The 24,350-nt window shown below is 41.6% G+C and overlaps 1 protein-coding gene and 1 long non-coding RNA gene across 4 annotated transcripts; one reads left to right on the top strand and one right to left on the bottom strand.

Moving 5' to 3' along the window:
- Positions 1-1,054: 1,054 nt before the first annotated feature.
- On the bottom strand, positions 1,055-12,126 carry LOC135088811 (putative nuclease HARBI1). Its single transcript, XM_063983872.1, has 7 exons — positions 11,217-12,126; positions 10,847-11,016; positions 10,411-10,674; positions 8,989-9,245; positions 4,600-4,769; positions 3,648-3,740; positions 1,055-2,764 (listed from the first exon to the last, which is right to left on the bottom strand). Exons 1-2 carry the CDS (start codon positions 11,969-11,971, stop codon positions 10,983-10,985), a joined length of 789 nt encoding a protein of 262 aa, XP_063839942.1. The 5' UTR covers positions 11,972-12,126; the 3' UTR covers positions 1,055-2,764; positions 3,648-3,740; positions 4,600-4,769; positions 8,989-9,245; positions 10,411-10,674; positions 10,847-10,982.
- On the top strand, positions 12,082-20,548 carry LOC135088822 (uncharacterized). 3 transcript variants are annotated; one of them, XR_010261146.1, is made up of 6 exons: positions 12,082-12,183; positions 12,311-12,388; positions 15,389-15,950; positions 16,553-16,829; positions 17,591-18,765; positions 19,335-20,548. It is a non-coding gene; the product is annotated as an uncharacterized LOC135088822 (long non-coding RNA). The 3 variants fall into 3 exon arrangements; XR_010261145.1 differs by having other exon boundaries at positions 12,156-12,388; XR_010261147.1 differs by having other exon boundaries at positions 12,157-12,388; positions 15,716-15,950.
- Positions 20,549-24,350: the final 3,802 nt, after the last annotated feature.

Raw genomic sequence — 24,350 nt, 5'->3', positions numbered from 1 at the left:
GAAAAAAACGTAGCAGTGGAGGGTGGGGGGGGGGGAAGGCGCCCCCAACTTTCCAGTCATATATGGCGTGGAAGGGACAATACCAGCAAAGAAAAATATGAGAAAATGCATAATTTACTACAAAACCCAAAATGCGAAATAAAACCTTGCCAAATTGAACCTTCCCACGAAGGTAATGAATGGAGTTTTGATGCAATGAGCCACAGTTACTTAAAACACTCAACAAATATAACACCTGCCAAAAAAATAAAATAAATAAATAAAATCAATCAATAAATAAAGATAAAAACGCGAGAAAACCTTTAAATTATCACAACGCGAAATATACACACACGCTAAACTGGATGCGTCATTAATTAATACCCCCCCAATAGTTTATAGCCCCTCCCCTATTCATTGCTCCCCCCTCCCTGCCTTGAGGAACACCTTCACTTATGGCCTGCTGTTGGGTCAGATTTGAGCCATTTTAACCTCGAATTACATACAATACATACATACATACATATCGTCTCCTTGCAATAATTATAATAGTCTTCCTGGCTTAATTTTTGTTTATTCATTATTCCTTATGTATTTATTAATTATTTGTCATTTGTCTAATTCCTTGTTTTATTTAGCCTCGGTATTTAACTAAGCATTTTTTTTTTTTCACTTTCTGACTGTGGCCCTTGCAATGAATGGCTTAATTGTTTATTTACTGTTCCTTACGTGTTTATTGATTATATGTGAGTTATTTATTTGATATTCATGATTTTTTTTTTAACTTCGTATTTCTTTATATGATAGTTTTATCTTTTCGTGTTTTCTGGCTTAAGTTTTGTTTATTACTCCTTGTTTGTGTTATTAGGTGTGTCATTAATTATTTGTCTTATTTCTCGTAGTTTAATGGATTTTTTAGCACTTTAATTATTAGAGTTCCTCACCAGTCATTTTATTCGAGAGAGAGAGAGAGAGAGAGAGAGAGAGAGAGAGAGAGAGAGAGAGAGAGAGAGAGAGAGAGAGAGAGAGAGAGAGAGAGAGAGAGAGTCTAAATGAATGATAAAAAAAATAATAATCAGTTACAGTATTTTATTTATAAACAAGAACAATTCATGATAATAATAATAATAATAATAATAATAATAATAATAATATTTAAATACAAGGAGGAAAATGTGTAATAATAATAATAATAATAATAATAATAATAATAATAATAATAATAATAATAACAATAACTGCTTTTATCTTACTCACACAGATAAATAGTTTTATAAATAGTTTATTGACCATAAACATTGTGTACATACACACAAAATTAAATAGAACAGATAAAAATTTCAAAATGTAGTCAGTGACACACAGAAGACTGGTGACAAAACCTACTAAAGCCCATTAAATGATTGGGTGTCTCAAGTTTCCACATCATCAGTGGAACACTGCTTCTGAGCACTCAGGGATGGACAAGCTTTTCATGGCTTGTGTGAATGGAGACAAGACGTGTAGGGGATTTATTTGTTGTTTTTTCTTGTCCTACTCTCTCTTCCTCCATCTTGACTCTTCCTTTGCTTCATCCTACTCTTTCTCTTGCTCATTCTTTCTCTCTCTCTCTCTCTCTGGACTTTTCAGACATAGCTCCTTATGATTTTTTGGCAATCCCAAACCTGTTGACAGTATCCTTATCTGAGAGCCAAGGAGACCATGCAGAATGTGGCAGCATACCTATCATTGGTTGCAGAAGCATTTGAGCAGTGGAGTGATGGATGATTGTAGGAATGTGGTGGCACTGCTATCCACCATGACATTCATCCACATAACAGAACCATCTCACATGGTGCATTCAGCCTCAGGGAGAGGAACCTCTGTAGCCTTGGGCAGTAGCCCTTGGTCAGGTTTGCTCCAGAGTCAAACCTGCTTACCATCCGAGAATACCTTGGGGAGGAATGAGGAAGCCTTTTGCTCTGAACCCATGAAAATTGTTCAACCCTATAAGGGAAAAATATGAATGTTGAACAAATTGATGAGAAATGGAAGGATTAATGGGCTAAGTGTGTTGGATTACAGAGGGCTTTCTTTGAAGGACATTTTGAATGATACCATAATTTTGGCCCTTAGCCCAAGGTTGGATACTTCTGAACCGTTCTTGCATTTTTAAGCTAAGTAATATAAAATGCTCAATTAACAAAGGAAGGATAATGAAAAGATAAAACAAATCAGGAATTATATCAATTCATAGCTTTATCATAGTTCTAAGTCATAAATACTACAAAAATTAGTCAATCTCTTCAGAAATAATTATAAGATAAGCTTTAATAATAAAAAGTATGTATAAATAGATGAAATGTTGTCACCTTCACCAATGCCGGCTTCTTGTTATTCAGCACATGCTTGTGCTTCCTGAACACCGGTCTCATACTGGATAGAGACAGTAATGTATGGAGGTTTGATGCAATACAACATTTTATATAAGGATCAAAACTTGCATAAACTTCCTGTTTGTGTTTTTCTACTAAGGTGCAATTGTTAGGTGAGCATTTGCAACTTCCTACACTTAAACCATAACATCCCTACTACAGTGGCTCAGAGCCACACCATCACTTGTTGCTTGTCCACTAGTAAATAAGTTTTTTGTTTGTTCATTCTCATTCCTTCCCTATTTAAAACATCATTCCATCTTGTCATGGCCTCTTGAAGATCTTGTTGGCTTCCTGTCACGACAGCGACATCGTCTGCATAGGCCAGCATGATCTCTTTATCCTCCCTTACACACACTTCCTTCAGGCATCTGTCCATGTATATAATGAATAGCAAAGGAGAGAGCATCAATTATTCAATTATTCAATTATTCCTCACACACACACATACATACACACACACACACACACACACACACACACACACACACACACACACACACACACACACACACACACACAGGTAATAACAATAATATCTACCCTATATTGTAATGCACATTTTCATAATCACCACTGAATCATCATCATCATCATCATCAATATTTTTTATCAATAATATTAACAGTATTTATATATGTACATAGCATTACTATTATTACTACACACACACACACACACACACGTACATACACTCACCTCTCGGCAGGGGTGGTGGGGAACAGGAGGAGGAGGAGGAGGAGGAGGAGGAGGAGGAGGAGGAGGAGGAGGAGGAGGAGGAGGAGGAGGAGGAGGAGGAGGAGGAGGAGGAGGAGGAGGTGGACGAGGAGGAGGAGGAGGAGGAGGAGGAGGAGGAGGAGGAGGAGGAGGAGGAGGAGGATTAACACTGTGTGAGTGACTGACAGACTGACTAACTGACTAACTCACTAACTGACTGAATGACTGACTAACTGACTGACTGAATGACTGACTAACTGACTAACTGAGTGACTGACTGACTGACTCACTGACTGATACATACATACATACAGACAGACACAAGTACACAAGAATAAAAAATAAAATACATAACTGAAAAATCATTGCAATACACAGACAGACAGACAGACCAATGACAGAAAGACAGACAGATGGAGACAAACTAAACAGATAGATAGATAGTGAAATGACCACACAAAACACACACACACACACACACACACACACACACACACACACACACACACACACACACACACACACACACACACGCACCTGTTGAACATAGTAAGCTGTGGCACCAGGTTCAGACGGCCGCTCTACACAGCCTCGGACGCCTCCTGTGCCAACTCCTTGCATCGAACGAACCTGTGTAGACATGAAAGTAAGCAAGCAAGTGTTTATGGCTAATTATAATACTCAATATGCCAGTATCATCTCCAGCATCACCATCTGCTCACCACTGGGGCCTCTCCTGGGGAGAGTTAGGAGAGTGAGAGAGGGGAGGGAGAGAGAGGGAGAGGAAGAGAGAAGGGGAGTCTTGGAGATGGTTTGGGGTGAGTCTGGGATGGTCTGGATACATTGGGAATGAGAGAGAGAGAGAGAGAGAGAGAGAGAGAGAGAGAGAGAGAGAGAGAGAGAGAGAGAGAGAGAGAGAGAGAGAGAGAGAGAGAGAGAGAGAGAGAGAGAGAGAGAGAGAGAGAGAGAGAGAGAGAGAGAGAGAGAGAGAGAGAGAGAGAGAGAGAGAGAGAGAGAGAGAGAGAGAGAGAGAGAGAGAGAGAGAGAGAGAGAGAGAGAGAGAGAGAGAGAGAGAGAGAGAGAGAGAGAGAGAGAGAGAGAGAGAGAGAGAGAGAGAGAGAGAGAGAGAGAGAGAGAGAGAGAGAGAGAGAGAGAGAGAGAGAGAGAGAGAGAGAGAGAGAGAGAGAGAGAGAGAGAGAGAGAGAGAGAGAGAGAGAGAGAGAGAGAGAGAGACTGTGAAAGGCTGGAAGAGGCTGTGAGAAGTTGGGATGGACTGGAAGTCTTGGGGACAGTTTGGGGTAAGTCTGGAATGGTCTGGATACACTGGGAATGAGATAGAGTGAGAGAGAGAGAGGCTGTGAATAGCTGGGAGAGGGTGTGACAGGTTGTGAGAGGCTGAGAAAAGACAGTGAGAGGGTGGAGAAAATAATGGGAAACTGGAAAAATGAAAAGGAGAGATAGAAAGAGACACACAGGTAGACAGACACACCTGTAGGAAGGGCTCCTTAATATCCCCTTATCAGCTGGAGGGAGGGCTACAGCTAATAATCTTTTCTTCTTCCTTATCCGTGCCTCCTCCTCGTCCTCCTCTTCCTTTTCCTCCTCCACCTCGTACTCCGGAACTGGCGACCCCACCACCGGCACCTCCGACATGGCCTCCTGCGGGATGGTAAGGTAGTTAGGGAACTGTCTGAGTTAGCGTGTGTGTGTATGTTGGTTAAGTTTGGTTAAGTGTTAAATAAAGAATGGTATTTTATATTAATTTCAATATTTATCTACTTATTATCTGTATTTTGAAGATACATGTACCATTTGAACTGTAAACCTTTGTAATTGTCTGTCTCCTGCACACCCAGCTCGTCAACACCCCTGTGCCTGCAAACGGGTCACTGAACATTAAATAAACTTGTCTCAGTCCCCTACATACACACAAGTGGCTGGCCAAACACTGCATCAACACAAACAATGGATAAACAGTGGGAATCTGCTGGTCTGAGTCCCCTACATACACACAAGTGGCTGGCCAAACACTGCATCAACACAAACAGTGAATAAACAGTGAGAATCTGCTGATCTGAGCCCCCAAAACACACTAGTGGCTGGCCAAACACTAGATCAACACAAACAGTGAATAAACAGTGGGAATCTGCTGGTCTGAGCCCCCAAAACACACAAGTGGCTGGCCAAACACTAGATCAACACAAACAGTGGATAAACAGTGGGAATCTGCTGGTCTGAGTCCCCTACATAAACACAAGTGGCTGGCCAAACACTAGATCAACACAAACAGTGGATAAATAGTAGGAATCTGCTGGTCTGAGCCCCCAAAACACACAAGTGGTTGGCCAAACACTGCATCAACACAAACAGTGGATAAACAGTGGGAATCTGCTGGTCTGAGTCCCCTACATACACACAAGTGGCTGGCCAAACACTGCATCAACACAAACAGTGAATAAACAGTGGGAATCTGCTGGTCTGAGTCCCCTACATACACACAAGTGGCTGGCCAAACACTGCATCAACACAAACAGTGGATAAACAGTGGGAATCTGCTGGTCTGAGTCCCCTACATACACACAAGTGGCTGGCCAAACACTGCATCAACACAAACAATGGATAAACAGTGGGAATCTGCTGGTCTGAGTCCCCTACATACACACAAGTGGCTGGCCAAACACTAGATCAACACAAACAGTGAATAAACAGTGGGAATCTGCTGGTCTGAGTCCCCTACATACACACAAGTGGCTGGCCAAACACTAGATCAACACAAACAGTGAATAAACAGTGGGAATCTGCTGGTCTGAGTCCCCTACATACACACAAGTGGCTGGCCAAACACTGCATCAACACAAACAGTGGATAAACAGTGGGAATCTGCTGGTCTGAGTCCCCTACATACACACAAGTGGCTGGCCAAACACTGCATCAACACAAACAATGGATAAACAGTGGGAATCTGCTGGTCTGAGTCCCCTACATACACACAAGTGGCTGGCCAAACACTAGATCAACACAAACAGTGAATAAACAGTGGGAATCTGCTGGTCTGAGTCCCCTACATACACACAAGTGGCTGGCCAAACACTAGATCAACACAAACAGTGAATAAACAGTGAGAATCTGCTGGTCTGAGCCCCCAAAACACACTAGTGGCTGGCCAAACACTAGATCAACACAAACAGTGAATAAACAGTGGGAATCTGCTGGTCTGAGTCCCCTACATACACACAAGTGGCTGGCCAAACACTAGATCAACACAAACAGTGGATAAACAGTGGGAATCTGCTGGTCTGAGTCCCCTACATAAACACAAGTGGCTGGCCAAACACTAGATCAACACAAACAGTGGATAAATAGTAGGAATCTGCTGGTCTGAGCCCCCAAAACACACAAGTGGCTGGCCAAACACTGCATCAACACAAACAGTGGATAAACAGTGGGAATCTGCTGGTCTGAGTCCGCTACATACACACAAGTGGCTGGCCAAATACTGCATCAACACAAACAGTGAATAAACAGTGGGAATCTGCTGGTCTGAGTCCCCTACATACACACAAGTGGCTGGCCAAACACTAGATCAACACAAACAGTGAATAAACAGTGAGAATCTGCTGGTCTGAGCCCCCAAAACACACTAGTGGCTGGCCAAACACTAGATCAACACAAACAGTGAATAAACAGTGGGAATCTGCTGGTCTGAGCCCCCAACAACACACAAATGGCTGGCCAAACACTAGATCAACACAAACAGTGGATAAACAGTGGGAATCTGCTGGTCTGAGTCCCCTACATAAACACAAGTGGCTGGCCAAACACTAGATCAACACAAACAGTGGATAAATAGTAGGAATCTGCTGGTCTGAGCCCCCAAAACACACAAGTGGCTGGCCAAACACTGCATCAACACAAACAGTGGATAAACAGTGGGAATCTGCTGGTCTGAGTCCGCTACATACACACAAGTGGCTGGCCAAATACTGCATCAACACAAACAGTGAATAAACAGTGGGAATCTGCTGGTCTGAGTCCCCTACATACACACAAGTGGCTGGCCAAACACTGCATCAACACAAACAGTGGATAAACAGTGGGAATCTGCTGGTCTGAGTCCCCTACATACACACAAGTGGCTGGCTAAACACTGCATCAACACAAACAATGGATAAACAGTGGGAATCTGCTGGTCTGAGTCCCCTACATACACACAAGTGGCTGGCCAAACACTAGATCAACACAAACAGTGAATAAACAGTGAGAATCTGCTGGTCTGAGCCCCCAAAACACACAAGTGGCTGGCCAAACACTAGATCAACACAAACAGTGAATAAACAGTGGGAATCTGCTGGTCTGAGCCCCCAAAACACACAACTGGCTGGCCAAACACTAGATCAACACAAACAGTGGATAAACAGTGGGAATCTGTTGGTCTGAATCCCCTACATAAACACAAGTGGCTGGCCAAACACTAGATCAACACAAACAGTGGATAAATAGTAGGAATCTGCTGGTCTGAGCCCCCAAAACACACAAGTGGCTGGCCAAACACTGCATCAACACAAACAGTGGATAAACAGTGGGAATCTGCTGGTCTGAGTCCGCTACATACACACAAGTGGCTGGCCAAATACTGCATCAACACGAACAGTGAATAAACAGTGGGAATCTGCTGGTCTGAGTCCCCTACATACACACAAGTGGCTGGCCAAACACTGCATCAACACAAACAGTGGATAAACAGTGGGAATCTGCTGGTCTGAGTCCCCTACATACACACAAGTGGCTGGCTAAACACTGCATCAACACAAACAATGGATAAACAGTGGGAATCTGCTGGTCTGAGTCCCCTACATACACACAAGTGGCTGGCCAAACACTAGATCAACACAAACAGTGAATAAACAGTGAGAATCTGCTGGTCTGAGCCCCCAAAACACACAAGTGGCTGGCCAAACACTAGATCAACACAAACAGTGAATAAACAGTGGGAATCTGCTGGTCTGAGCCCCCAAAACACACAACTGGCTGGCCAAACACTAGATCAACACAAACAGTGGATAAACAGTGGGAATCTGCTGGTCTGAATCCCCTACATAGACACAAGTGGCTGGCCAAACACTAGATCAACACAAACAGTGGATAAATAGTAGGAATCTGCTGGTCTGAGCCCCCAAAATACACAAGTGGCTGGCCAAACACTGCATCAACACAAACAGTGGATAAACAGTGGGAATCTGCTGGTCTGAGTCCCCTACATACACACAAGTGGCTGGCCAAACACTAGATCAACACAAACAGTGAATAAACAGTGGGAATCTGCTGGTCTGAGCCCCCAAAACACACAAGTGGCTGGCCAAACACTAAATCAACACAAACAGTGAATAAACACTGGGAATCTGCTGGTCTGAGCCCCCAAAACACACAAGTGGCTGGCCAGACACTGCATCAACACAAACAGTGAATAAACACTGGGAATCTGCTGGTCTGAGCCCCCAAAACACACAAGTGGCTGGCCAGACACTGCATCAACACAAACAGTGAATAAACAGTGGGAATCTGCTGGTCTGAGCCCCCAAAACACACTAGTGGCTGGCCAGACACTGCATAGGCACAGATGGGGAGCTGGTTTGGCCTGACAGCACCCTCCAGTATTCATGTAAATTCTGGCTACCATTTGCAATTCTATTTTGGGGAGCCACACCTCAGAGAGTCTCTTTTATTGAAGTTTTGTCCCCCCCACGGCTGGCTGGCCTACATAACAAAATAAATAGATAATGTTTTTTTTTTTGTCAGTTAGAGGACTTTTTCATCTCTACCTGTTGAAATAAGATTATCTCGGAAAGTTTAAAAATGATGCATTACTACTACTACTTACCCTGAACAATACCTCATCCTCAGCATCAGAGGACGGCCCCTCCCCCTCCTCACTGACTAACTGTTGTTGTTGTTGCAGTTGTTGTTGTAACAGAATCAACCTCTTCCTCTCCCTCTCTCTCTGACGTGCCTCCCTCCTGGCCTCCCTCTCTCTCCTCCTCCTCTCCTTCCTCTCCCTCCTCTCTTGCTTCTCTCTCTCTCTCTTGCTGCTGCTGCAATCTCTGGGTCCACCATGTCCTCGTTGATCCTCGGGATTTGCTGCAAAAGGAGGGAGAGAGTGAGTGAGTGGAAGTGGGAGAGAGGATGAGAGAGAAGGGTAAAACTATTATTGTAAGAGAGAGAGAGAGAGAGAGAGAGAGAGAGAGAGAGAGAGAGAGAGAGAGAGAGAGAGAGAGAGAGAGAGAGAGAGAGAGAGAGAGAGAGAGAGAGAGAGAGAGAGAGAGAGAGAGAGAGAGAAATATGTAGCAGTAATAATAATAATAATAATAATAATAATAATAATAATAATAATAATAATAATAATAATAATAATAATAATAATAATAATAATATCAAACATTCTCTCTCTCTCTCTCTCTCTCTCTCTCTCTCTCTCTCTCTCTCTCTTTCTCCTAGTGCAACCTACACTCATAAATTATTTCTTGCCCCAAAAAAGCTAATTTGGAATAAGACAAACAGTAACAAGTCCGAACATAGCAGTGGATCTTAAACTCCTAGAAACTGGAGACATTACTGTATTCCAGACCTTGGCGTTTGTATACAAAGCTCTTAATACAAACACAAGAGACACGGGCTCATGATATTCAGTTAAGACAGACAGGTAACTTGAGGACACCCTTCTGCTGAACCTCCCGTGCCCAACAGAGTGTCGTCTCACGAGGAACCAAGCACTGGACCCGGCTCTCGGACACAGTTAAAAACAAACCATTACATTCCTTTAAATTACTGATAAAACAACACTTAACAAGTAATTATTCATTGTATTTATTAGTTTTCAAATTGTAATCAGCTCTACTATTATAAACATATGTAATTGTTTGTAATTTGTAATAGTTATTATTATTATTATTATTATTATTTACTTTTGTTATTGATATAATTCTTTTTTGCATGTATCTATAATTTGATTGGGTTAAAGTTATGAATTACTTACTAAATAATTATGTACTGTCTTTTTCTTTTTTTTTTTTCATGATAGCTGAATAAAACACTGGTCTTAAACCTTAGTGTAAAATATTCATTAGTCCACAAAGACCTTGTGCTCCATGGACTGGCCATCACATATCAGAATGTCTATATACCAGTCTGTCTGTATATATTAACACCAATATATATCATTTAATCAATCAATCACTCTGTAAGGAAAATATAGACAAATAAATACAATAACAACAGATGTATATACACTCTCTCTCTCTCTCACCTGCTGAGGAGGGAGATAAGCCAAGCCACAGCTAACCCAGGTGTGTGTGGCCCACCTCCACCTCCCATCACCCCCGCTGGCAGCACCGCAGGGGGGCAGGAGGGGGTGAGGGATGACTGGGCAGGGGTCACAGGGAGAGGGGTGGCTGGGGCAGGGGTCTGGGGCTGGGGTCGGGGGAAAGCCTGGGACTCCGACCACTTGCATGACCCGACCAACTCCAACGACTTCTGCCCCTAATACCTGCGTGTTGTCAGCTGGAACAACCTGAGAGGAAGGAGGTGCTCAGAAGTAGTAGTAGTAGTAGTAGTAGTAGTAGTAGTAGTAGTAGTAGTAAGATTGATTTTCTATCTCTGTCTCTCCTTTCTGTATGTAAAAAACTTTCTCTCTCTCTCTCTCTCTCTCTCTCTCTCTCTCTCTCTCTCTCTCTCTCTCTCACCTGTATGACATTCCCTGCCTGCACTATCATAGGGAAGTGGGGCTGCGGGGCTGAGGCATCTTGGGGCAACACCTGAAGCATGTTCCCCATTTGAATAACCCTTGTTGTGGCGGTGGTGGCAGTGGTGGTGGTGGCGTCAGTCCCCTCGGCTGCATCGTAAGGTACTGGAACTGTTGGGAGGAGGGGGTTAGTTTGGGCGGCCACGCCCCGGGGACTTAGCCTTGGGAGGAGAGCGTGCCCAAAGGGGGGCAGGGACCGGTTCTTGTAGGGGCTGCGGGCACACGCGGGAGGGCGGCCCTGGGGAGAAAGCTACTAGATTCGTTCAAAGCATATCTAAACCTAACAGAACACTATTTACAAATAAACCCACCTGTTATAATTAGCTTGTGCAACAGTTTGAGGGCGAAGGTAAGGAGTGAGGAGCCACTGCTTACAGGGATAGCCACTGTCCCCGGGAAGGTAGCATCCTGCAGGTACATGTTGTTCCTCAAACATCAGTTTGAGTGCTGACTTATCTAGTATTCTTGCATCGTTGACTGAGCCAGGCCACCTTGCCACAATGTCAAGAATCTTATAGTGAGCATCAAATACTACTTGCACATTTATGCTGTGATAGCGTTTCCTGTTCACATATACATGTTCATCGACATGAGGAGACACAATTCTTATATGAGTACCATCAATCACTCCCACAACACCGGGAAACTGAGTTACTTGCATGAACTCTGCCTGTTTTTGCTGCACTTCACGCTGGGTGTGAGGGAAAGCCACGAACTGGCAGATTACTTCTGGGTCAGCCAGTGCATCAATTGTCTGTGATATTGCACGGCTGATAGTGGGCTGCGTTGTTCCAAAATCATCACAACTGCACTGTTGCATTTTTCCTGTGGCTAAATATCGTAATGTGATGGCCACCATCTCAGGGGTCAAGGCTCTATTTCTTTCAGTTTTACTTTGCAGCTTGTCTCTCACTATATCAGTCACTGCAACAATACCAGCACGGTCCAATCTGAATCTTTTCAGTAACTCAGCATCGTCGTACTCAGCGAAAATATCTCTTCTCACTCTGTAGGTGCGCCGCTGACGTTGTTGTGCCGCCTTCCTGCTAACGGCTGGGTTCATCATGCTCTAAATAAAATTTCCACCTACCTTTAATAATCTGTTGGAGGTAACTTGTGGAAAGAGAAAGAAAAGTGCATTATTTTTATGCAATAATATTTTTAATTTTTGAACTTGAAAATGCAATATACTTTAATTCAGAGATTTAAAAAGTGAACATACGTTTTAACCCAGCGGGTGCTGTAAACAGTACGTTGGCGGTTCACACCAGTTCAGAAGTAAGGTATCTTAAATTGCACTCGACAATGTTGTGAATACTTTAAAATGCTTGAAGCCATACTTGATGCCTTCCATAACGTGTAAAGTAAGAAGTTAGCCTGTGTTAAAAAGTGGTGATCCCTGCAGATTACCAAGGCATCCAGTCTCCCAGCAAGTGCCAAGAGGCATTCATTCAATGCTCCGCTGACACCAATTTGCCCAAAGGTATGCATTATATGTGGAAAGTACATTACGTACGGTGTAGAGGTGGTTGTCTAGTGATATAAATGGTAAGGTGGTGGTGCTGGTGATTGTGATGGTACTACACTGTTATTACCGTATGTCAGTATATTGAGGCTTGATATCACTTTTATTAATGTGCCAGTATTTCATTACCTATCTTATGAAATAACACTAGCTCTTGATATATTCTTTTCTACAAACCTTTAACAATAATTGAAACGTTTTTTTTAAATTGAATTCAATGCCTTTTCTTATTGATGAAAATAGGAAATAATTATGGCTACCACTGGCTAGACACGCCATACCTTGCCTTGAGTTTAGGTATGGTTAGGTTAGGTTTGATATGGTTGGGTGTAGTTAGGTTAGTTTTGGGTATGGTTAGATTACACCAAGTACAGTTAGGTTAGTTTGGGTGTGGTTAGGTTTGGATGTGGTTAAGTTAGTTTAGGTATGGTTAGATTACAGCAGGTATGGTTAGGTTAGTTTTGGTGTGGTCAAGTTAGTTTAGGTATGGTTAGGTTACAGCAGGTATGGTTAGGTTAGTTTTGGTGTGGTTAAGTTAGTTTAGGTATGGTTAGAACCTTGGACAAAAAATGAGGAACATCACTGAACCAAAAGATTTTTATTTATTTATTTATTTATTTATTTTATTTATTTATTTATTTATTTAATTTTCTTTTAATATTTCAATGAAAATTAGCAGTATTACTTATATCTGTCGACTTTCCAAGAGGGTTAGAGAATGCCTCAAGCCATTTGTAAGATAAGATTACACGTAAATTGCTTGGTTTAAGAGAAACTGGCATGTTAGTAAAATGAATCTTTACTGTCATGTGAATCAATATTTATAAATACAAAAAGTTTAAATCTCCAAGAACAACCTGTGTTTTACAGTAATGTGGGTAGCCCACATGGGACCCATAAAGTAGCCCACAAAACACCCACATGCCTCCCATTATCCAATGTTGGCTGGGTATATATATATATATATATATATATATATATATATATATATATATATATATATATATATATATATATATATATATATATATATATATATATGAGGAGGCAGTAGACATCTGCCTAAATGATAATTACTACCAGTGAGGTCTAAAGCACTGTTCAGGGGGTGCTGTGAACTTATCATTAAACCCAGCTGTGACCTCGCTGAACGTTTCCCTTTGTGTCTCACAACACAAGGGGGCAGTCATAGCCTGCCCTCTAAAGACAACTCTCTTCCTCCACACAAAACTACAAGCACCTAATAACACACACACCCTTCACTCAAAAATTTTAAAATCATCGTGGCGACTCCTACACCAGCCTCGTAGTCCCCATCTGGGGAGGGGACCATAAATGTCCCCAGGTCAGACTGCCTTTCTGTCAAAGACCCTAAGTGTCTTGACACCCCCCTCAACTTTTTCTTCATTAACTTCTGCAACATTCGCAGTCAAAGATCTAATTTTCAATCTGTAGAACACCACCTCTCCTCTTCTAAACCTCATCTTCTTTTCCTCACTGAAACTCAGGTGTCTGAGGCAACTGACAGTAGCTCCTTTTCTGTTCCCTCTTACTTTCTCTATCCTCATTTTCAGTCCAAAGCTGGATGCTGCATTTATGTGCACAATGATTTAACCTGCTCTCGTGCCCACGCTCTTGAATCTTCTGAGTTTTCCACCATCTGGCTACGACTACAGAGTCACTCTCATACTAAATTTATCTGTGCTGTATACCTCTCACCTAACTCCTCTGATTATAAGAAATTCTTTAACTACTTAACTTCCAAAGTGGAGCACATTCTGACCCTCTTCCCTTTTGCAGAGATCTCCATTCTTGGAGACTTCAATGTTCACCACCAGCTTTGGCTTTCCTCTCCCTTCACTGACCATCCTGGTGAACTAGCCTACAACTTTGCTATCCTCCATGACCTAGAGCAATTGGTGCAACACCCTACTCGTATTCCTGACTGTCTTGGAGATACGAGTACACCCAACATTCTTGACCTTTTCCCCCAGCCTCAGCCCCAGCCCCAGCCTTTTCATCCCAGCCTCTCCCAGTGTATCCTAGCCTCTCCCAGTCCATCCCAGCCTCTCTCAGTGCATTCCAGCCTCTCCCAGTCCATCCCAGCCTCTCCCAGTCCATCCCAGCCTCTCTCAGTGCATTCCAGCCTCTCCCAGTCCATCCCAGCCTCTCCCAGTCCATCCCAGCCTCTCCCAGTGCATCCTAGACTCTCCCAGTCCATCCCAGCCTCTCCCAGTCCATCCCAGCCTCTCCCAGTGCATTTCAGCCTCTCCCAGTCCATCCCAGCCTCTCTCAGTGCATTCCAGCCTCTCCCAGTCCATCCCAGCCTCTCCCAGTGCATCCTAGCTTCTCCCAGTCCATCCCAGCCTCTCTCAGTGCATTCCAGCCTCTCCCAGTCCATCCCAGCCTCTCCCAGTGATAATAAAGCAATTTGGATTTAGGAAAGGGAGATTGTGTGTTACAAACTTACTGAGTTACACTTAGATCTATAGAAAACTGTTATCAAATGGCATATAACATTTTATGTTATATGCCATAATTTATTATGGCATATAACAGATTATTATTACAGATGCCATTTCTTAAAGAAATGGCATCGGTTTTTTTTTTTTTTTTTTTATTATTCTCTTTCTCTCTCTCCCTCCCTAAGGCAGTGCTCCTCTTACAAAGAAAAAATAAATAATTAAATAAAATAATTAATTTACAAATCAAGGGCTGGATTTGTGTCTGTGGAGGCCTGTGAGCAGCCTGAGTGTGGAGGCCATCTACCTGAAATATTTATATTAATATTTTTGTATCTGTATTCCATGCAGTTTTTAATACATATAATATATTATAGTGAAAGGAACATATTTATTTAGTGTAAATGAAACAAGTGGTTATTTTGATAGTAATAAAAAAAATATTTAGTTCATAGAAAACTAGTGTTTGATTAATTTAAGTTTCTTTCACTTACAGAATATTTATGTGGGAGACTCCTCAGATTGTGGAGACCCCAGATTGTGGAGGCTCCTGGGCAGCTGGTCTTTTTGTGGACTCCTAAATCTGGCACTGAACAAAATTCTCTCTCTCTCTCTCTCTCTCTCTCTCTCTCTCTCTCTCTCTCTCTCTCTCTCTCTCTCTCTCTCTCTCTCTCTCTCTCTCTCTCTCTCTCTCTCTCTCTCTCTCTCTCTCTCTCTCTCTCTCTCTCTCTCTCTCTCTCTCTCTCTCTCTCTCTCTCTCTCTCTCTCTCTCTCTCTCTCTCTCTCTCTCTCCTGAACTCTCAACCACTGGATGGTATATCAGTTCACACAGCAAGAAGCCAAGGACCCACCGAGGCTGTCACTTGGAAGAGGTCATTGTTGTTGCATCCAGCATCCCAGCCTGACTGCCTAGACAGGTCCCGCAGGTTGCTGAATGGCAGAGGTGCAGGCTGCTCCACAGCAAGATGTGAGACCAGTGTGGCAGAGTATGATGTGTACACAATGAGGGACACACTGTAGCCAACCCAGTAGATTACCCGTGCTGCAGTGCTGATTGGGTAGGTGTTGGAGCCTGCAGGAGGAAGAGGAGGAGGGAAAGATGCCATGAAAAGGCAATTTTAAGACATGGAAGATGATGCAAAGGCAATTTAAAATCTTTGAAAGTAACACATCTTTTTAAATTTAAAAATGTAGAAAAGACCATTTTAAAATGTTTCAGAGATGAAAATGCAATTTAAGAGTTTTTCTCATCATTTCTAAAAGATTTATATCTCATATCTTACTAAGAAAACTGTTGATATCATCATATGAAGAGAACTACTGATAAAATTAAATACATTACTTGATATCCATATCAGTCATATTAACACCATTTGCTTATATTGCTCATGCCAGAACTAATTCAAGTTAATATCAGCTCAATTATGAAAATACACCAGGTATCATGTAAAGTTTCCCAGTTTTAAATATATCCTTTAATAACTGTCTTTCTGTATTCCCATCTTATCAAACATTAAACACCACTACCCTTGCATTCAACTTAGTCTCATACCCCAACAGGTCCTCACCCTGCTGTAGGAGGGCTGGCAACATGTACCAGCCATCTTACCAAACACTAAATGCTCCAACACTTGAACTGACCAGTCTTACACCTCAACAGGTCCTCACCTTGTTGTAGGAGAGCTGACAACATGTACCAGCCAGCAGCAACTCCCATGCTAACAGGCTTCTCCCCCGTGGGTATGTAGCACCTCTGGAGTCGCTCGATGAAGAAGAGGATGCTGGCGAGGCCTGTCGTGTTAGCCGGGATGCGCCGGTACAGAGCTGTGTCCGTTGGGGTTGTGTAGGCAAGCATCTTCTTGGCAAGGTCCTCGTAGGTGGCCGCAAACAGTTTACGGCTGTGGGATGAGAACTTGTCTTGTGAATGTGACGTTGGGGTGAGTGTTAATCTGATTTTGTGTTACTATGTTCTGTGGGGAGTGGGTGTTAATGTGATTTTTTGTTAACTGAATGCTGTGTCTGACCTCCTGAGGTGTAGTATGGTGGGCCACAAGATTGTCCCTTTCCACTAGGGGCTGACAGATGATATTAAGAGTGTGAATGTGTGTGTGGTGTTAACGTGCTGGAGTGTGCACAGCCAGGAGTGTTTGGGGAATGAAAATAAAAGGAGTTATGGATGTTTAAAAATGCATCTTTTGAGAGCTAAGTATACAAGAAAGTTGGTGTGTTTGGGGAATGAGTAAACAATGAAGAAATGTTTTGAGGAACTGGGTGTGCAGAGGCAGGAGTGTTTGGAGAATGAGAATACAGGAAGACAGGAATGATTTGGGAATAAGTGTACAAGAAAGGAGTGTTTGAGTGACAATATATAAGGAAGAGGTGTTTTGAAAATGAGAGTACAAGGAATGAGCATTTTGGGAGTTAATATACAAGGAAGCAAGTATTTAAGGGACTCAAGTATACAAGATTATTTTCCTGTCATATGTCATTATACAGTGTTTTTCTTTGTTATATACATCATTCCCTTTCACTTTTCATATCTTGTGTTCTCGTCATTCTGATGTAATGTTACAGATAGAGAATGTTTGGTGTCAAATTTTCACTAATTTCATATGTGTATAAACTTTCATTTACTTGACTTTTTTTTTTACTATTACTACTATATTTGCTTGCTTTTTAAACAAGTCTTTTCTTTCAGAGGAGGGAAGCACAGGGGAGGAGGAGGACGAGGAGGAAGAGAGTGAAGAGTCACAAGAGGAGGAGGAAGGTGGAAAGAAAGAGGAAGGAGAGGAGGAGGAGGAGGAGGAGGAGGAGGAAGATGGAGAAGGAAAGGAGAAAGATAAGAAGGAAGGCAATGTAGAATGGAGGCGTCCTTGGTTTATGTTCAGTAAAGCCCCGTATTCTTGTCATGGCAATGTAGAATGGAGGCGTCCTTGGTTTATGTTCAGTAAAGCCCTGTATTCTTGTCATGGCAATGTAGAATGGAGACGTCATTGGTCACATACTGTTCTAATGTAATCTAATGTAATCTAATGGAATCATGAAGGTGTAAAAATGCAGGATATGGACATCATCAGCTTTTGTCATTAAGGGTGGTAAAGTGAAAGATTTGTTAATCACTTTGGTCTTTAGTTGATGCTTCTGGTGAGGCTTTCCTGTTTAAACTTGGCATAATATATATAAAATGATGTGGCATGTTAAACAAGTTAACTTACTGCCTTCTTGTGTCTTTCACAGATAGAAATCAAAAACATCACAAGACAGAATAGTGAGCTGCATGCACTTATCACAGAGTATAAAGTCACTCCCTCAGAGGAAAAAGACAAGGATGGCATGTCTTCATGTGTGTGTGTGTGTGTGTGTGTGTGTGTGTGTGTGTGTGTGTGTGCACTTTGGAAAGCCTCCCTCCAAGGAGAATGTCAGTTTGATATACAAATATATATTCATGTGGATGGTAGCTCACATTTAGCTTCTATTTGTATATCAAACTGACATTCTCCTTGGAGGGAGGCTTTCCAAAGTGCACACACACACACACACACACACACACACACACACACACACACACACACACACACACACACACACACACACACACACACACACACACACACACACACATCTCTGCATCAGGACCCTCAACAGCCAGACTGATAAACAATTACTTCACCCAAGATGATCAGCTGATAGGATTAGCTGTGGATGAGCCTCCTGTGGTGACTAGGAGTACAAAAGCCATGCAGCTAATTTTGGGAGCTGCCAGTCATCATGGTCCTGGTGTCTGAGGTGCTGCTTTTGCATTTTCCCAGTCATGGGATGACCTTGCCAGCCTCCATCATGAATGAGAGGAAATGAAGCAAAACCACTCTGCAGGTTAGTGCTCTCTTTTGCATCTCACACACTTCTTATTCATGTCATGGCAGATTAGTGATTTCTGCTGCATCTCACACACTTCTTATTCAATTGCTGGCAAGGTTAGTGATCTCTGCTGCATCTCACACACTTCTTATTCAATTGCTGGCAGGTTAGTGATCTCTGCTGCATCTCAAACGGTTCTTATTCAGGTGTTGACCAAAGTACTAAGCCTTCATATCATTACCTTGCTCTGTGATGGAGGCTACACCATCTGGCATCTAGCTGAGATTTAATGTTGCAGTAAAGCTTCCATATGAGTTCATGTAGAGCAAAATGTTTTCAAATGCCAGGGAAGTAGTGTAATGTAACCTTCCAGAGAAATCTATCCCTCATTTATTAGTTAACAGGAGTGTTTAATGTACTTAATGTGATTAGCCAGGATCAAGGGTCAACTTCTTCACTGACCATTTACTCTCAGGTGATGTATCTGTCCTCCATGAGTCACCAGAGACACATAAGGTGTTGTAAGTGAAATTTCATCTATTAGATTTATTCAAAATGTGAATTAACACAGTTGTTTCCTGCAGGATTTGATATCAAAGCTGGTGCAGGAAAAGGAAGCAGATCATGACCTTCAGCAGCTCGAGAAGATAAGCAGCGTCCTTATATATATGTTATATAAATATGTTCCTTTCACTATAATATATTATATGTATTAAAAAACTGCATGGAATACTACTGTATTCCATGCACTTTGTATTCCATGTATTCCAGCCACTCAGTCTCCTACTGAGTGGCTTGGGGTTTTCCAAAAGTGAGGGTTGGTGTTCTATACCATACCATGTGCCCTGTTTGTATTCCTTCTCTATCCTCTGTATTATATTCTATGTAAAGATGGTGCTGGGGTGGGATCTACTTCTTATTCCCTAAAAGTGATGAGGAGTGACACTGGGCAGCATTAATTTGCTCCTTAGAGATGGCTGGGTTCCTGTGGATGAGTGGGCCATGCTGTGCTTTGTCAAGGATGGTGTTTGGTATTGTGATGACTCTTGCCACAATCAAGTGTCTCCAACAGAGTAGTGGAGTACCTATGTATGGTGTTGACCCAAGCTGTCCAGGTCTCATCCAATGCCTTAATATGATTTAGATGATCAAAATGGTTTAACTCACCATTTAATCAGCTGACTGATTTGAATGGAGAAGTATGTAATGTGTTGTAGCCTAACCATCCCTGCCAGCATGGTCAGACTCTTGGTAGTAACCTGAAATGCTCCTAGGTAGTGAGTATCATTGCACATAATGATCTTTACTTTGTCAGTAATTCAATGATATTGAATATTACTCTACTGGATTTTGCTCAGCACTGCTTGGTAACTTTTGGCCATAATCCCAGGTCTGGAATGATATGAAGCCATGTTTTTACATTCCATATGAGACAGGCAAGCACTATGCTTTGCCTGACTGATACCTGTACTTTGCATTTATGACCCCAGGTAGTTCATCACTCTCTCTCTCTCTCTCTCTCTCTCTCTCTCTCTCTCTCTCTCTCTCTCTCTCATCTCTCTCTCTCTCTCTCTCTCTCTCTCTCTCTCTCTCTCTCTCTCTCTCTCTCTCTCTCTCTCTCTCTCTCTCTCTCTCTCTCTCTCTCTCTCTCTCTCTCTCTCTGTTTGGAATTATACTGTATATTAGGAAATATCATTAAAGAGTGTGTGTGTAAAAAGTGTTTGCATTATTGTGCATTTGATGTTGGTTTCATGATTTATAAAGATTGCTATTTTTAATAAAGTTATTGAAATTGTTATTGAGTGTTTGTATTGAACTCATTAGCTTTGTAATAGTGTGCGTCTCATCATGCATTCATTAATGATGTAGAGTGGAAATGTCCACTCCTATCATGCATAATATCAATGCATTATTGGTTTATGTTGTTATTTGTGTATAAATTGTAAAGTTATGCCAGTCTATTTTAGTTACAAACTAAATATCAGCTGGAAGAGAGGACAGGTAATGGCACACTAAAACACAGGAAGGGACAATGATATAACCATCCAATTTAACAATACACAGAGCAAGAAGAATGAGAAAGCAATAAAAATGGATTATTTAATGGATGATTAATAGACCCTCATTTGTAATGTTATTTCAGGCAAGAATATTAAAAGAGACAGCTGGCTTGCCCTTTGTACTTGTTCAGCTTGCCCTTAGCACTTGTTCATACATGACAGAATGAGAGATCTATGGGTGGGGGTGACACCTGGAAATGGGTTATGATTCATGAAGGGATTGATTGATTGGTTGACTGACTGATTAAGAAAAAAAAACGTAGCAGTGGAGGGTGGGGGGGGGGGGGAAGGCGCCCCCCAACTTTCCAGTCATATATGGCGTGGAAGGGACAATACCAGCAAAGAAAAATATGAGAAAATGCATAATTTACTACAAAACCCAAAATGCGAAATAAAACCTTGCCAAATTGAACCTTCCCACGAAGGTAATGAATGGAGTTTTGATGCAATGAGCCACAGTTACTTAAAACACTCAACAAATATAACACCTGCCAAAAAAATAAAATAAATAAATAAAATCAATCAATAAATAAAGATAAAAACGCGAGAAAACCTTTAAATTATCACAACGCGAAATATACACACACGCTAAACTGGATGCGTCATTAATTAATATCCCCCCAATAGTTTATAGCCCCTCCCCTATTCATTGCTCCCCCCCCCCCTCCCTGCCTTGAGGAACACCTTCACTTATGGCCTGCTGTTGGGTCAGATTTGAGCCATTTTAACCTCGAATTACATACAATACATACATACATATCGTCTCCTTGCAATAATTATAATAGTCTTCCTGGCTTAATTTTTGTTTATTCATTATTCCTTATGTATTTATTAATTATTTGTCATTTCTCTAATTCCTTGTTTTATTTAGCCTCGGTATTTAACTAAGCATTTTTTTTTTTTTCACTTTCTGACTGTGGCCCTTGCAATGAATGGCTTAATTGTTTATTTACTGTTCCTTACGTGTTTATTGATTATATGTGAGTTATTTATTTGATATTCATGATTTTTTTTTTAACTTCGTATTTCTTTATATGATAGTTTTATCTTTTCGTGTTTTCTGGCTTAAGTTTTGTTTATTACTCCTTGTTTGTGTTATTAGGTGTGTCATTAATTATTTGTCTTATTTCTCGTAGTTTAATGGATTTTTTAGCACTTTAATTATTAGAGTTCCTCACCAGTCATTTTATTCGAGAGAGAGAGAGAGAGAGAGAGAGAGAGAGAGAGAGAGAGAGAGAGAGAGAGAGAGAGAGAGAGAGAGAGTCTAAATGAATGATAAAAAAAATAATAATCAGTTACAGTATTTTATTTATAAACAAGAACAATTCATGATAATAATAATAATAATAATAATAATAATAATATTTAAATACAAGGAGGAAAATGTGTAATAATAATAATAATAATAATAATAATAATAATAATAATAATAATAATAATAACTGCTTTTATCTTACTCACACAGATAAATAGTTTTATAAATAGTTTATTGACCATAAACATTGTGTACATACACACAAAATTAAATAGAACAGATAAAAATTTCAAAATGTAGTCAGTGACACACAGAAGACTGGTGACAAAACCTACTAAAGCCCATTAAATGATTGGGTGTCTCAAGTTTCCACATCATCAGTGGAACACTGCTTCTGAGCACTCAGGGATGGACAAGCTTTTCATGGCTTGTGTGAATGGAGACAAGACGTGTAGGGGATTTATTTGTTCTGTTTTTTTCTTGTCCTACTCTCTCTTCCTCCCTCTTGACTCTTCCTTTGCTTCATCCTACTCTTTCTCTTGCTCATTCTTTCTCTCTCTCTCTCTCTCTCTCTGAACTTTTCAGACATAGCTCCTTATGATTTTTTGGCAATCCCAAACCTGTTGACAGTATCCTTATCTGAGAGCCAAGGAGACCATGCAGAATGTGGCAGCATACCTATCATTGGTTGCAGAAGTGTTTTGAGCAGTGGAGTGATGGATGATTGTAGGAATGTGGTGGCACTGCTATCCACCATGACATTCATCCACATAACAGAACCATCTCACATGGTGCATTCAGCCTCAGGGAGAGGAACCTCTGTAGCCTTGGGCAGTAGCCCTTGGTCAGGTTTGCTCCAGAGTCAAACCTGCTTACCATCCGAGAGTACCTTGGGGAGGAATGAGGAAGCCTTTTGCTCTGAACCCATGAAAATTGTTCAACCCTATAAGGGAAAAATATGTATGTTGAACAAATTGATGAGAAATGGAAGGATTAATGGGCTAAGTGTGTTGGATTACAGAGGGCTTTCTTTGAAGGACATTTTGAATGATACCATAATTTTGGCCCTTAGCCCAAGGTTGGATACTTCTGAACCGTTCTTGCATTTTTAAGCTAAGTAATATAAAATGCTCAATTAACAAAGGAAGTATAATGAAAAGATAAAACAAATCAGGAATTATATCAATTCATAGCTTTATCATAGTTCTAAGTCATAAATACTACAAAAATTAGTCAATCTCTTCAGAAATAATTATAAGATAAGCTTTAATAATAAAAAGTATGTATAAATAGATGAAATGTTGTCACCTTGTTGTAAAGTTGAAATTAACAACATATACTGTGTGATTGTGACTAAGTACAAAATTGAAATGTGATTGGAGAAGGATAAAAGTTTTTCATTTGTTTCAGGCAAGAGGTGTGGTTAAGCAAATAGTGAGTCTGTAGGCTGTAGAGAGAGAGAGAGAGAGAGAGAGAGAGAGAGAGAGAGAGAGTGAGAGAGAGAGAAAGAGAGAGAGAGAGAGAGAGAGAGAGAGAGAGAGAGAGAGAGAGAGAGAGAGAGAGAGAGAGAGAGAGAGAGAGAGAGAGGAAGAGAGAGAGAGAGAGAGGAGAGAGGAGAAGAGAGAGAGGAGAGAGAGAGAGAGAGGAGGAGAGAGGAGGAGGAGGGAGGAGGAGGTGGAGGATGGAGGAGGAGGAGGAGGAGGAGGGGAGGAGGAGGAGGAGGAGGAGGAGCAGCCTCAAGGTACGCGATCTTTAAGAACTCCCAAAAAAGCTGTTCCTCCTCCTCCTCCTCCTCCACTCGGCCATGCCTCCTGCTGAACTAGAGCAAGGGAGGGTATCTCCTGCTTAGCCTTCCTCCTCCTCCTCCTCTTCCTCCTCCTCCTCCTCCTCCTTCCTGCTTATTCTTGCTTTCCTCTCCAGCTTAATGTGATTATTTTTCTTCTTCTTCCTCCTCCTCCTCCTTTTCTTCCTCCTCTTCCTCCTTCTCTTCTTCTTCCTCCTTTTCTTCTTCTTCTTCCTCTTTATTCCATCTGCTTATTCTAATTTTCTTGTTTTCTACTCATTTTCTCCTCCTCCTCCTCCTCCTCCTCCATTTCCTGCATTCTTCCTACAGTTACTTTCTCAGCAGACGCAAGGTAGGCAATGCCTGTCAGTGTCCGGCCTCTACAAATCTTCTCCAAAGGTCTCTATCCATGAAATCCTCATCTCTGGTTATTTCTTGTAGATTTCTTCCTCTTCGTTCAGTAGCTTCTTCAACTCCCTGCATCCATCGCTTCCTAGGTCGT

This window comes from Scylla paramamosain, chromosome 31, assembly GCF_035594125.1.
Source record: "Scylla paramamosain isolate STU-SP2022 chromosome 31, ASM3559412v1, whole genome shotgun sequence".
In the NCBI taxonomy this organism is placed as follows: Eukaryota; Metazoa; Arthropoda; class Malacostraca; order Decapoda; family Portunidae; genus Scylla; species Scylla paramamosain.
The sequence above is the reverse complement of the archived record's forward strand: the minus strand, read 5'-3'. Positions and strand labels throughout refer to the sequence as shown.

Bases quoted from the DNA above. Each gene is read 5' to 3' on its own strand.
- LOC135088811 (XM_063983872.1), bottom strand. From the start codon at position 11,971: ATGATGAACCCAGCCGTTAGCAGGAAGGCGGCACAACAACGTCAGCGG. The intron at 11,017-11,216 runs GTGGGTTTATTT...TCCTCCCAACAG, and splicing joins GCACAAGCTAATTATAACAG to TTCCAGTACCTTACGATGCA.